The sequence below is a fragment of the Lagopus leucura genome, unplaced genomic scaffold, assembly GCF_019238085.1.
Source record: "Lagopus leucura isolate 7727_CA_CO unplaced genomic scaffold, USGS_WTPT01 Super-Scaffold_739, whole genome shotgun sequence".
In the NCBI taxonomy this organism is placed as follows: domain Eukaryota; kingdom Metazoa; phylum Chordata; class Aves; order Galliformes; family Phasianidae; genus Lagopus; species Lagopus leucura.
Window position 1 is genome coordinate 2,574,727 of NW_024962255.1, and position 13,091 is coordinate 2,587,817.

The window sequence follows — 13,091 nt, forward strand, 5'->3', positions numbered from 1 at the left end:
GGAAGGGAAGGGAAGGGAAGGGAAGGGAAGGGAAGGGAAGGGAACTTTTTTGTAGTGAGGGGGCCCAAAACTGAACACGGTACTCGAGGTGAGGCCTCACCAGTGTTGACTACAGGGGGATGATCACCTCCCTGCTCCTGCTGGCCACACTATTTCTAACACAGGCCAGGATGCTGTTGGCCTTCTTGGCCACCTGGGCACACTGTCGGTTCATGTTCAGCGAGCATCAACCAACACCCCCAGGTCCTTCTCTTTTTCACATTCACCCAGCCACTCATATGCAAGCCTATAACACTGCATGGGGTTGTTGTGCCCAAAGTGCAGGACCCGGCACTTGGCCTTGTTGAACCTCATCCCATTCACCTCAGCCCAGTGATCCAGCCTGTCTAAATCCCTCTGAAGGGCCGCCCTACCCTCAGGCAGATCAACACCACCTCCCAGCTTGGTGTCATCTGCAAACTTACTGAGGGTGCACTCAATCCCCTAATCTAGGTCATCAATAAAGATATTAAACAAGATGAGCCCCAGTACCAACCCCTGGGGGACACCACTTGAAATGGGTTGCCAGCTGGACTTCATTCACCACGACCCACTGAGCACAGCCCTCCAGCCAGTTCCTTACCCAAAGAAGGGTATGACCTGTCCAGGCCACGGGCAGCCAGTTTCCCCAGAAGAAGGCTGCGAGGGACCGTGTCAAAGGCTTTGCTGAAGTCTAGGAAGACTACATCAACAGCCCTTCCTTTATCTACCAGACTGGTCACCCAGTCATGGAAGGAGATGAGGTTGGTCAAGCACAACCTGCCTTTCATGAACCCGTTCTATGCTGTCTGGATGAAGCTCTCCCACCAACGATTACAGTATTAAATCAATAACGAGATTTTGATGAAAATGGCCATTTCCTTCATTTTCAGTACATCAACAGGTTAATGCGATGCTCTCAGGTGCTCTGGTGAGGTTTGAGGTTGAATTCCCACTGCACAGCTGTGCCTGCCGCTGACAGCAATCACTGCTGCCATCCTCAGGGCCAAGAGAAATCACTGCTGGTGCCCTCCTGCACAGAATCCTTTCTTTCTTGACCCTGGCAATGCAGCTGGTTATCGACTCATCTCTAAGCTGCTTTGGAGGGCCAGTTTACTCAAGAAACTGATTAAGGAGTTTCATCTGGAGGGCTGAGAGGATGAAGGCTCAATCAGAAGCAAAATCTGGGATCTGTGCCACATCCCATCTTCCAAACGTGTCCAGAGGCTGCAGCATTCCCCTCCCTCACCTCATGAGGATGCACGGAGGATTTGGGGGCTTTGTTCTCATTCACATCTCACTCAAAGGCCACAGGGTTTCCCCCATGGAGAAGCTGCCACGTCCTACATTCATTTTTCTGGCTTCCAGAAGATCTCTTTTTAGCTATCTGAATTTGCAAGGTAGCATAGCCATCCCAGATCTTAATTTTAAAATCTAAATCTGTTTGGGAATCATGGACTGGTGACTGATATCCAAAATGTTGTCTTTGTTTAACCAGATCTCTGCTGTAACCCAAGGGAAGCACACAGGACAACTCCATCACTCCCTGCCCCAGTAAACACAGCACTGGTTTGGGGCCATCTCACAGGGCAGCTGAAGGAACCACACAAAACACTGACTATGAAAAATGCCTTAGAATTATTTTCAATTGAAATATTTTAGGCCACAGGCAAAAAGCCCCATGGGGAGCAGCCAAAAGTCCCTACTAAAACCTGTGTGAGCTGCCAGGATTGGATCAGTCCCCAGAATCTAGCTATCTGTGTTTTGATTAGCTTTAAGAATAACTGGTTTAATGGGAAGTATGCACACGGGTCATGATTTTGGTTTCATTTGTTTTACAACAGAAGCACAAAGAGAAGCACTTGTGCAAAGGGCCCAGCTCATGGTCTCTCGGTAATGCAGCCCATTTTTCTAATTTGCTGTGATAATCACAAGCTCATAAAAATACATCTGTTGACCCAGACTTACCATTACTGCTGCTTTGACGCCTGCGTTGATGTTCTTCCATTTTATTGTTTTCATTTTCCTCCTACAGACCACAAGATCAGTTGAGCTGATGAAAACTTTTACCTTTCTCCATTAAACTTAAAAATATGGGTCTAATACACAAGTTAAGTCAATATCAGGTTTAAGAGAAGAAAGCAGGAAGGCTGAGGCCACGCTGTCATTTCTCAACATTATTCTTCCTTCTGAAGCTTGCACTATTAACAGTCATTACTTAAGCTTGTGCCTAGTACTGGAAAAGGTCTCTGGTAGTCAATCCAACTGCCTATATCCCAGAGCACCTCAGAGTGCTTTACAGAATAAAAATATTGTATTTTTCTTCCCAACAGGTGGATTAGAGCAGTGATATGGAGAAGCCACTTAGTCTACTTAGTCTACCTGCAGAAACACAAGAGCAGAGAGATGAGCTGAGCAGGATCCTGGGAGATGCAGCATCCCCAGCTGAGACACCATAGCTTTAAATGGGGTAAGACCTAAAGAGAGGGTGTGTGACTGCACGAGGGTCCATCCAACTCTGCTTTCTGCCAGTATTTTGAAAACAGAACATTCAAGCAAAAGGAAACCCATTGCTCTTACATACTTACACAGTAGCTCAATGCTGTTTTCTACTTGGATCTCTATTTGTTCGATACAAATTACTAAGAGATTTTGATTGCTACTAAACGTGATGAGCTCCTAGAATTACCTCTCATGCCCACTGAGTTACACAAACGGGTATTGGAGGAGCTGGAGACCATAGGAATGGCTTTTGTCCATGAAGAGAATGCCAAAACATCCCAAAGCAGACTTTGCTCCTGTTGCAGAGCCCCAGTATTTGAAAATGAAAGGTTTGTGTTGACCAAAGTCCAAGAAGTCAGTATTTTCACAGTAGCACTTCCTGGCTTGTTTCTGGCTTTTCTTTTATAAAGCAATTTTGAAAAATTGCTACTTTGGCACAGTATATATTTGATAGGTTCCCATTTGCTTGCTCAATTTATATCCAGTCCATTTGCTAACAAAATCAAGTCTTTATTGCTAGCCATGTTGCAAAGCTTACATAGCTGTAGGAAAATGAGCTGCACTCCATTTCTCCTTACACTTCATCAGTCCAAGCATGAGCTGGATGCAGCTCCCATGTCCCTGCTGCCAGCAGTGGGTACAGGCAGGGCAGCAGGCTGCCAGATGCCCTTCAGGTACTCTGCACAGCATATAGGTAGCATTCACTCTGCTGAGAGACAAACTAAACGTAACAACTAAAGGAAAATACATCCTGACAGCAGATATTTTACAGTTCCTGTTCTGGATGACACCCTAAAATATTGTGCAGAGATAGAAGATTGGCCACAGAAGATTCAATGTCTGATGTTAAGTTAAGCCTTTTTAGTGGCTCTCCAGCAACACTGCTCCCCTTCCTCAGCCACCAAGAGTCTGTAATCAACAGCGTACACCATCCCTCTCCTGGACCTGTGTGTGTTTTCCAGCATGGCTTCTTACAGCATTGCAGAAGTGTTGCATACTGATGCCTCTTCATAGCCCCTTGATACAAGGAACTGTGATATCCTTTCAGAGACAATAAAGGGTTATAACTTCAGCAGAAATCAGCTGTGTGCCCACAGATTTATTTTCCTGTCTCTTCCCCCACTGGTATCCTGCACAAACAATTTAATTAGTTTACACAAAGGGATAGTGTGAAGTCAGAGCACTGTGTTCTATATTCCAGAATAACTAGCAGGCATTGTCTGCAAGTATCCCTTAGCTGGAAAATACTATTAATTGGCACCAACTGTTCAAATATAATTACAGCCACAACACCCATCAGTTGACTCACTTGTTTTTCACATCTGCAAAGCAATAACTGCCCTGACACAGGCAGCAAATTCCTTCCTGTGAATTCTGCTATCAGACAGAAGGCAAACAGCACTACTGCCCCATCCCCTATGGCTAATGTGGAAAGTTCCACCCACAGACCGTTTCATTTTCACAATCGTGGCCCTGTGATGCGCAGCAAGGATCTGCCTGCTTTGAATCCCTGACTCATTTCCATCTCATACTCAGCTCAGATTAGGCCCTCGGAGGACAACCCACGTGCTCTTGCTCTTACAATCCACAGCACAAAGATGAGGTGGAGCTTCTCCCCATTACCATCTCTGTTTCTTTTGCTGATTATTTGCCCTCTTTTCCAAGGACAAGAAGAAAATCAAGCCAGCCTAAAGATGCGTAACGTGGGAGTTTTTAACTGCTTTCAATCAAACATAAAAGGTAAACTTGAGGTTTTATTCCTCTGGAGTAAAACAGCCACTTCTTACTCACTCACCACGGCCTGAACTGCCCCAAATTTCTAAAAATTTCTGTTTTTCTTGCTCATTTAGAGAGTCATCTCATGTTAAGTGACAACTCTTAGGCACTAAGGCAGATATTCCCAACAACCAATGGCAATGGGTGCCACAGCACGGCGCTAACCCAAACCTATTAGATCCAATGTACACACACAGCACGTAGGAAAGCGGATCAAGAAAGAGGAATCAGTCACTGTGGGTACATCCAAGAAAACACTTTCTCAATGGCCTTCCTATATTGAAAAGAAACCAATTCTTCTTGCAAGTCACTTGCAGAAAATTTTAATATTTTGCCAAATATACAGCTATTAGAATTACCCTAAGTATCAATTAGAATTAAATTACAAAAGTTGGTAGATAGCATAGAACAATATTCTATAAAATGAAGACATGTAATATTAACAATACCCCCTGCAGACCAATAATGGCAATGATAGCAAATGAAATCACAGTCCAACACAAAAATCAGAGGAGTCGGAGTGACAGCATTAGACTCTTCAACCAAAGAAACTGAGACCAGACTCGATACATTCATCCATCAAGCATAATAAATGTAGAACTTTAGATTTTAAAAACAATTAACGACACAGCATCAGGTGCAATTTCACATGCTTTCGTTTATCTTCCAGTACAGTTCCCAGAGCATAAAGTGCCTTTGTGCACTCTGGTTTCATCGTAGTCAGGTGCAATACATATGTTGAGAAGTCAGTTCATAAGTCACTTGAGTTATTTTATTCAGAAAAAAAAAGCTTGTTTTGTTTTGTTTTGAACCAATGTGCACAATCCAAACTAAGGCGTTTTATTTTCTTGAAGTACCTTTGATCTCAGGGACTATTTTCTGTTGAATGTCGCACAACACACAGAAATTAAATTCCAAATACATGGGGCCCATTTCCATCAAACAAGACCAAGGTAAAAGATGTTTCCTGAAGTCTGTTTCTGCCTTAGCTTTTTTTCATTTTTCCCCTTGCAAACAATTACGTTTGCCCTTCTGTAAACAACCTGTTCTGCAGCTTTCACTTGCAGATGGCCTCAAACACACTGAAGGCAGCACGCTCCCCATGTTCCCTTCTTAAACCAAACCCCAGCACTGATTGCAGTAAAAAAGTCGTGCCCAGCCTGGCAGTCACTCACCTTGCCCCCAGTATATTCACACACGCAAGCAAATTTCACAAATCCTACAACCCACTCTCTAATCCATGCACGTTCTGTGCTAAAATGTCACTCCTACTTTTCCATGCTAACAAGGACAAAAGGGAAATAGCGTTTCCCACATTATCTGAGGCATTTTAACGGTGTTTCTCAATATCTGCACTTTGAAGAGCAGTGACGGGGCAGTAGTCTTGTTTTAAATCACTCCACAAAGATGCTACAGGAGGTCACCCATGATCCCAGGGCTCAAGAAGGCACTCCAGAGGAAAGCTTTATAGAAAAAGCCATGGGGGAGAGAACAAACAACTGAACTTGGAACAGCAGGCACGAGTCTCTAGCCTACTGCCATCTTCTTGTACTTGACAATACTTCACACTGTGAAGCGAAAAAACAGTGGCAAAGGTTTCTAGTTCAGGCTGTAAATGCCAGTGGTGATGTGGCAGAGCAGGTCATGCCTTCCCTTTGCTGCTACGTGTGACGAGTCCCACTCTTGGCCCTGCATGGCCCACACTCATCCCATCAGGAGCTCTTTGCAGGTGGGGAATGGTTCTCTCGGGGCTCCAGAGGAATAACACACTGAAATTCCTTTTAAGAACAAACCCATGTGCATTCTGTGAATCAGACTAAAGGGAATTAGCTAATTCCTTATCTACTGACTGAGACTTGAAAAATCCTCCACAAAAGTGAGTTACAGAAAAGAACAGCCTGACTATGCATGACAGCAGAGAAACAGAAAATGGTACAAGTTCAAAGCGAACCACACATATACATAAAGTCTCCATTTTTGTTCTTACAGTGATTTGGTTAAAATGTTTCCGACGTTTCATAATGGTGTAAGAATTTTCCAATGTGATTTATGCAGCAAATTCCACCCATATCCAAAAATACCATATATGTAAATGCTTTTTTTTTTTTTTTTAAATAAAAATGCATACAATTCAAACTCTCCTTAGGTAATGCCTAAGGAGCCTAAAATCCTATGCACAGTTCTCATCATCACCTATGTAGAAAGTCTTCAGAAAAAGTATATTCTTAGAGAACACATGAACAACGACACTTAGACGAATCTTCCCTTCTCACAGTTGATTCTACTCCATCAATCTCTTATTGCTTAAAATGAAAACAGACAGCTTTCATCAGCGACGGCAGCACTCGAATCGCACAGCAGCCTGGGGAAGGGACCTGCTTTCAGTTCTGTTGGACAGAAATACCCAAGAGCCTGTGGACACGACCACAGATCTGTTGCCAGTCCTGTCCGTGTTGCACGGACAACAAACAAGAGGTGTCACTGGCATGGAGAGAGCTCAGTGGCAATGAGGATGTTTAGTGCTAAGGTTGCATTTTCCTATCACTTCTGTGCATACAGCTCCAACTGCAACCGAAAACAATCCGATCTGAGCAGATACAAGACACTACATACACCAAATCTGAAGTGTGCAAGAACAACAGCAATAGAACACCGCTGTGGGCTTAAACTCACATTTGGTACTATGCCAAAACACCTCTACAGCAAGCTTTATTTATACAACTTCCAATTAAAAATGCTGTTATCTCTCGAGCTACGCTTTAAATTAACAGAAATACATCCATAATAACTAAAAAAAAAAAAAACTGATAAAATTATTTTACTTTTTTTATTCAAAATAATCTGACAGTTTAACAATATTCCAGGTGCATTACAAACACTGCCATAGTCAACACAACAATCAATACTTAAAGAGCATTCAAACACTGAAGACATTTATCTTAACGCAGAGACAGGAGAACACGCTTACACTGAGAGCATTTAGATCACTTTCAATAACTGACTCCTTTGAGGCAGATGTCCAATTTCTCTGGCACAAAAATGGATTCAAATCCAGTAGAGATGAATTACGGAGGAAAAAAAAAAATCAGGAGTATAAAGGTTTTTCCCTGTATTTTCTATTAAAGCATTGTGAGATTAAAGTTACACGGCCACTACCAGCCTAGCCTATCATAGTGTTGACTGTTCATGGGATAAAACATCTAAACCATAATACAGAAACCAGCATTAAAGCCAACAAAACCACAAATTCTTTCTAGAATATGGCTAAATTAGTCCACAGAGAGTTGGGAACACATCAGATACACGATGCAATGGAAATACTATCTGGAAGAAATACTTGATCATCCCCATATTTTCCCCTCTGCCATCACCAAAATTTGCAGGAAAATGTTAAGACAATTTTACTGCCCATCCTGCAAGCATCCTCCCCATCCTTCAAAATCATCACCTTGCTGTCTTGATTCTTCCATGTATTGGCCAGTGTTACCTCTGACATTTAAAAAAATGTTACAAGTCACATTATTTCTACACAATACCCTGTTTCTTTCCAATTAACCCAGGATCTAAAATGGAGCTTTAGCTTCAACTTCATTTAAAGCAGCGCGTTTGTTCAAAAAAAGAAACCAAGATGTCAAAACAAGAACTTGTAAGGACACATACACAGTGCAGAACATCATACAGAGAGAGCAGCAAGGCCACACCGTCACGTCGAGCCCACATTTAAAAGATTCATGTTTCCAAGGACTAAATCCATTCTAGAAAGTTTGACTTGTGGGGCTTGCTTAAAGCATTAAAATCTGTCTTTATACCTGGCGTGACGTCTCCATCATCACTTTGGTATAGCTGCCTGTATGTGCACATTAGGACAGCCATGTGCAAAGTACAGAGAGGAGACACACCACCATCCCAATCTCATTCTACATGAAAGCCTCTCTTATTTGTTCCCATGGGGAGGACAAAAAAGAAAAATCAAGAAGGAAGTGGGACAGTTTTCAAATCGTGCAAGTTGTCTGTATGCCAAGTGGGGGAAAAAATAAAATAAAATGAATAAAAAAAATAAATGAAGATGGCTTGAGCTCAGGGTTTATTGGGCTGCTCCGGGCTGTGCTGGCTCTTGGCAGCACACGGCCCCTCGTGGCGTTGCTCCCAGCTGGTGCTCCATGGCAGTGGAAATCTGAATTGCTTCTTGCAAAAACACAAGTGGCAAACAGCTTGAGGACATCTCTGTATGCTTAGCCAAATGCTTCATCTCTCCATTCAGTTAATTTGCTTCTAGAAGCAATGTTTTTGAAAAAGGACCATCAGAACAAAAGAGCATTTCCCTTAGTTGCAACATCACACACTCCATTAATAGATAGACTTTCTCTCCTAAACCAAATTATCTCCTGGAATATCTCACATTCATTTCTTTTTTTTTTTCTTCACACTTTCTCAAAACAAAATCTCTCTAGCAGTTGTGCAGCTTAAGCCTGTTACCACAGTTTAGTCCAGCATTTTCTTAGCACCTCACACAAATAACTCTGCAGCTTGTCTGCAATGACCATCAGCTACAAACAGCCACCAGAAGGGGAAGCACAGCAGTGCAAAATCACAGCACTATCACCTGCTACATCCAGAAATGCTTTTGGATACGCTGGTTCCTGGGTCAGACAACTGAATCTAAATGGGATTTCTCTCCAAGTAGGGTTAACTCCAGTTATTCCAATGTAGTAAACACAAGAGAGCAGTACTGAGGATGTCAGTCCTGTACTGCACAGTTTTCAGTCTGTTCTTTAAAGACCTGTTAATGGAGATATGGCTCAGTGTCAAGGCTAAGTGGGAAAACGTTATCTAAGTTCAAGTCCATATGGGAACTAACACAACCCTTGCCTATTGTACAATAGTGCTGCTTGGATTTAAGCCAACCACACACACTTCACCCTGCTAATTTACTATCCTGCTCAATCACAAGTATCTTCACCCTTTCACACTCCCCGGTTCGCTATCATTTATTTTCCTGAGTGAGATTATAAAAAGTTAAACCCTTCTACCAAAAGTACAAAGACAAATTAGATATAGTAGAACAATACAAACCCAGTTATACAGCATTACAAGTGCAGAAATTCTTCACGTTGTTGCTCTTCTTTATCGTTGGCCCCCAGTAAAAACCATAGCAAAGAATCTAGTTATCCAAAATATTTTTAAGTACTGTGATTAAATTTTTCAGACCATAAACGTAGCCCTCATCCTTTGTGTTGCTGGGAAACACGTGAGCAAAATCTATCATTCGGACTTCCACGTTTGCACTTTCCTTGATCTCTGCTGGCATGTGACAGAAAACTTTTTCCAGTTGCGGTATAACATTCCCATTCAGATGCTCCTGTGCAATGCAAGTGCTGCTTTTCCACATGTTGTCTTGCTCCAAGCTTTCAACTTTTAGAGAGATCTGGCTGTGGTGCCTCTTTGAGTATGCCTTTTTGTGAAGTGCATAAAATTTGGACAAGCCTTTACTGACAGAGGCCTCAATTTTCCCATTCTCTGTAGAACTTATGACATGAATATTGTTATTATACTCCAGTATGTCTCCACCTGATAACAGTCCTCTGGGCACTCCTCTCTTCTCTGCCAAGGTGACGTCGCTCAGCCGCACGCTTGGGGCCTGACTTGAGCCCTCATAAACAAACAGCAAGGAGCTCGCATAGAAGTTGAGCTGCTTTTGGCCCTCAAACCACTTCAAAATCTTTTCAATCTTCTGAATGCTGGCAGCGATTGCATCTTTTCTCAAGCAGTACCCGTTGTGGAAGAACTTGGAGACGCCTACAAGAAATAGACATTTTTGAGGATTATTTTCATCTCTGGAAAAGAAATCAAATGCTGTTCAACATCTGAGGATAAGAACAACTCTCCTATGAAAAAAAAGCAGTGTTGAGTTTCAAGCACAATTACTAAACAAATCAGAACCAAACTGAAGAACTCAGGTACCTTCAGTACACCTTACAGAAATACAGGTTGGTGTTGGATTGCACAGGAATCCAGCGAATCAATGTACCAAACTGCAGATAAACAAGGTTCCTGCTCCCCATGTCATTTAAAGCAAGCAACCCAGCCGTGTTAGGCAGGGACCCACTGAACTCTTCAGGGATAAACAAGCTGAAGCAGTTTGTTTATCATGAGTGGCAGAACTGACAAGTCAGTACCAGCTCTAAGGGCTTGTCTGTTTTCCTTCTGTCCCAGATGCCAGTTAATGACTAGCTGGAAATATTTATCACTAAACGGCCATATGAGGGCAGCACTTCTATTTCTCGTTAGTCTTGAGCAAAGTAAGGACAGATTTAACTGAGGAGGTCAGAGAAAGATGTATTTTTAATCTAAAAGACAGCGTTTATTCACAGAATACAATCAGAGATAATACAAAGCAAATTAAAAACATAAATGCCTCTAAGGGATTTCTACCTCATTACACTATCAAACCTCAAACCTGCAAGGAAGTTCTATTCTACCACAACTACTCCCTTATCAGTAGTGAAAGGCATGTGATGACAAAATTCCTTTGAGACACACAGCTGTTACAGCCAACTGCCAACTTAACTTTGGGTCAACAGCGATTGATTCAAGGGATAGAGGAGGCAGCCTCAGACCCATCTGGGACAGGAGAGAGCGGGATTTTTACCATGGGGGCACACAGATTACTTTTACATACAGTTCTAAAATCACAACAATAATAGCCAAGAGTACTAAATTCTGGCACACACACTCCCTTACCATCCTTCACCGTTTCCTTTGTCAAGCTCCTCCCGTAGTGCTGGTTTTGCGTCTCGTAGCTGTCAGAAGAGACATGGTAAACCTGCAGGGAACAAAAAGGCAAGTATGTACTTCAGAGCAACCATGGTTTTCTGCAGAGCTAGGAGACACCTCTCACACAGGTGATGCTTTCTGGCCCCATCCATCCCTCCGGTAGCTGAACAGCTACTTAGGTAAGTCAGCACTGCCCTCTAGTGCTCTGCACAACATCGCTGCACATCTTGGGGTTTTAAGCTACAACTTTTATATTTTCTGGCATCAGAAAGACACCACTGTATCAGCTAAAAACAGATCAACCTGTTCATAGCAGGAAGCATTTTGCACAGCACATGCCTTGCAAATCAATGCTAAGACCTGAAACCACCATGTTCCTAGCAGTGTTACTACAAGAATTCCATCAGTCAGACTGAGCACACTCAGAGGAACTCACTGCTAGTGTTTTTCAGTTCTTAAAACTATAGAAACATATACTGCAACAGTAAAACAGCAAGCAATGCTGTGATGTGCTCAGGAGGGCCCAGCAACACGAGGCACATGTGCAATGAGGGCTCAGGGTATGAGCGAGGTTACACGAAGTAAAGCATGGCAGCACCCAGTGCTTGCTACTTGCCTGGCAGGAAGGCAGCTCACACGGGCACAGCTTTGTCCATATCAGGAATTGCACAAGCTTAACAACTTAATTCAAAAGTGCTTTCCGCAGAGACACATTTTCTCTCTACCCAAAATAATTTCCACTGTAGAGGCGTGCCAGCCAGCCACGCCGAAGACTGACTTGTTTATGAGAGCGCAGACAATTCCTATTGGCAGCAATAACTCTGGCAGAAGCTTTCTGCCTGGCGCTCACTCAGACCACCCAGCCCTACACAGCCCCAGTATGAAAATGCAGGCCCCAAACTCCGCTCTGCACAAACTACCAACCCCACATCGCACATATTTAACTATCTCATGAATAAGCAAGCAGTCAAGACACCCCTGGTTACCCAGAGACCTGGTTGCAGTTCTTAGGCAGTTTCTTCTTCAGGACGACGGCACTGAAGGACAGCATATTTAAGTAATGATGAAACTATTCCCCACATTAAGCAAAGAGCTGTCTCCTCATTCCCCTCAAAGCCTTTTCTCAGCAGCACAGAAGAGGCTGCCTGAGCCATTCCTGGAAAACCATGCAGAAACATCAATACATTCATCCCTGTGCTAAAAGCAGAGAACAGGAACCCAAGTTCAGTGTGCAGCCCCTTCTGGATCCTCACCTACCCCCCAAAAACAGAGATGGAGGAGAGAAGGCTGAGCAGCTCATGAGGTGCTAAGCTTCTTGCTGCACCGTGCTTCACTCACATCGTCACTGCTGCTCATCTGCTGCTCACCCTTCCCAAAAGGATACTTGCCTTCGAAGCATTTTTTTTCTGTATCCCTGTTGTTGCAACTGCCTGCACTAGCCCATTTCTGTCAAAGCGATGACAAGTCAAGTAACTCATCTGTAACCTCAGCAGCAGCCAAGAAACTATTAGACAGGAAAATCTCATTTCTTGTCCACCTGCCATAGCTCATTACATGTTTGGTCTGCATTCATACAAGTCTCACTGCACAGCACAAGACAAAGAAAACTCTTTATGCGACCCACCAAGCAACACCTTCAAGAAAACTCCTGCGTGACCCTGAACATCCTCACCAGTAGAGAAGAGGGCAGCACATGGGCTCCTCCATGTGCCTACAAGCACTTAACTGAGTTTTCTGCATAAGCACAACTGGAATCCAGCACGTTACCATGTTAATTTTTTCTACCTGTTAGTTGTTAGTCTGTATAGGCAGTTTGTCGAGCAATCCCGGTAATTAACTAGCAAGGAAGATTCTTTTTGGTCTTTCTCAACCTGCACTTGGCTTGTTTCCCCACATGGTGTTTATTACAACAAAAAACTAACACATTTTTGCTTGTATCTTTCTTCATGACAGTTTTTATGACTCACACATTAAAAAACGAAGATAACTGCATTTCTTTTCTATATTTTATTTTTGCTGGC

At 43.0% G+C, this 13,091-nt stretch overlaps 1 protein-coding gene across 1 annotated transcript in view; it reads right to left on the reverse strand.

The window, feature by feature from the left end:
• Positions 1-7,104: 7,104 nt before the first annotated feature.
• The window catches only part of IPMK (inositol polyphosphate multikinase), a 36,877-nt gene continuing 30,890 nt past the window's right edge, over positions 7,105-13,091 (reverse strand). Inside the window, exons 7-8 of the mRNA XM_042863125.1 lie at positions 11,038-11,119; positions 7,105-10,092 (exon numbers count right to left, since the gene is read on the reverse strand). Coding sequence (XP_042719059.1) covers positions 9,458-10,092; positions 11,038-11,119 — 717 coding nt within the window. The 3' untranslated portion in view covers positions 7,105-9,457. The remainder of the gene's footprint in view (positions 10,093-11,037; positions 11,120-13,091) is intronic.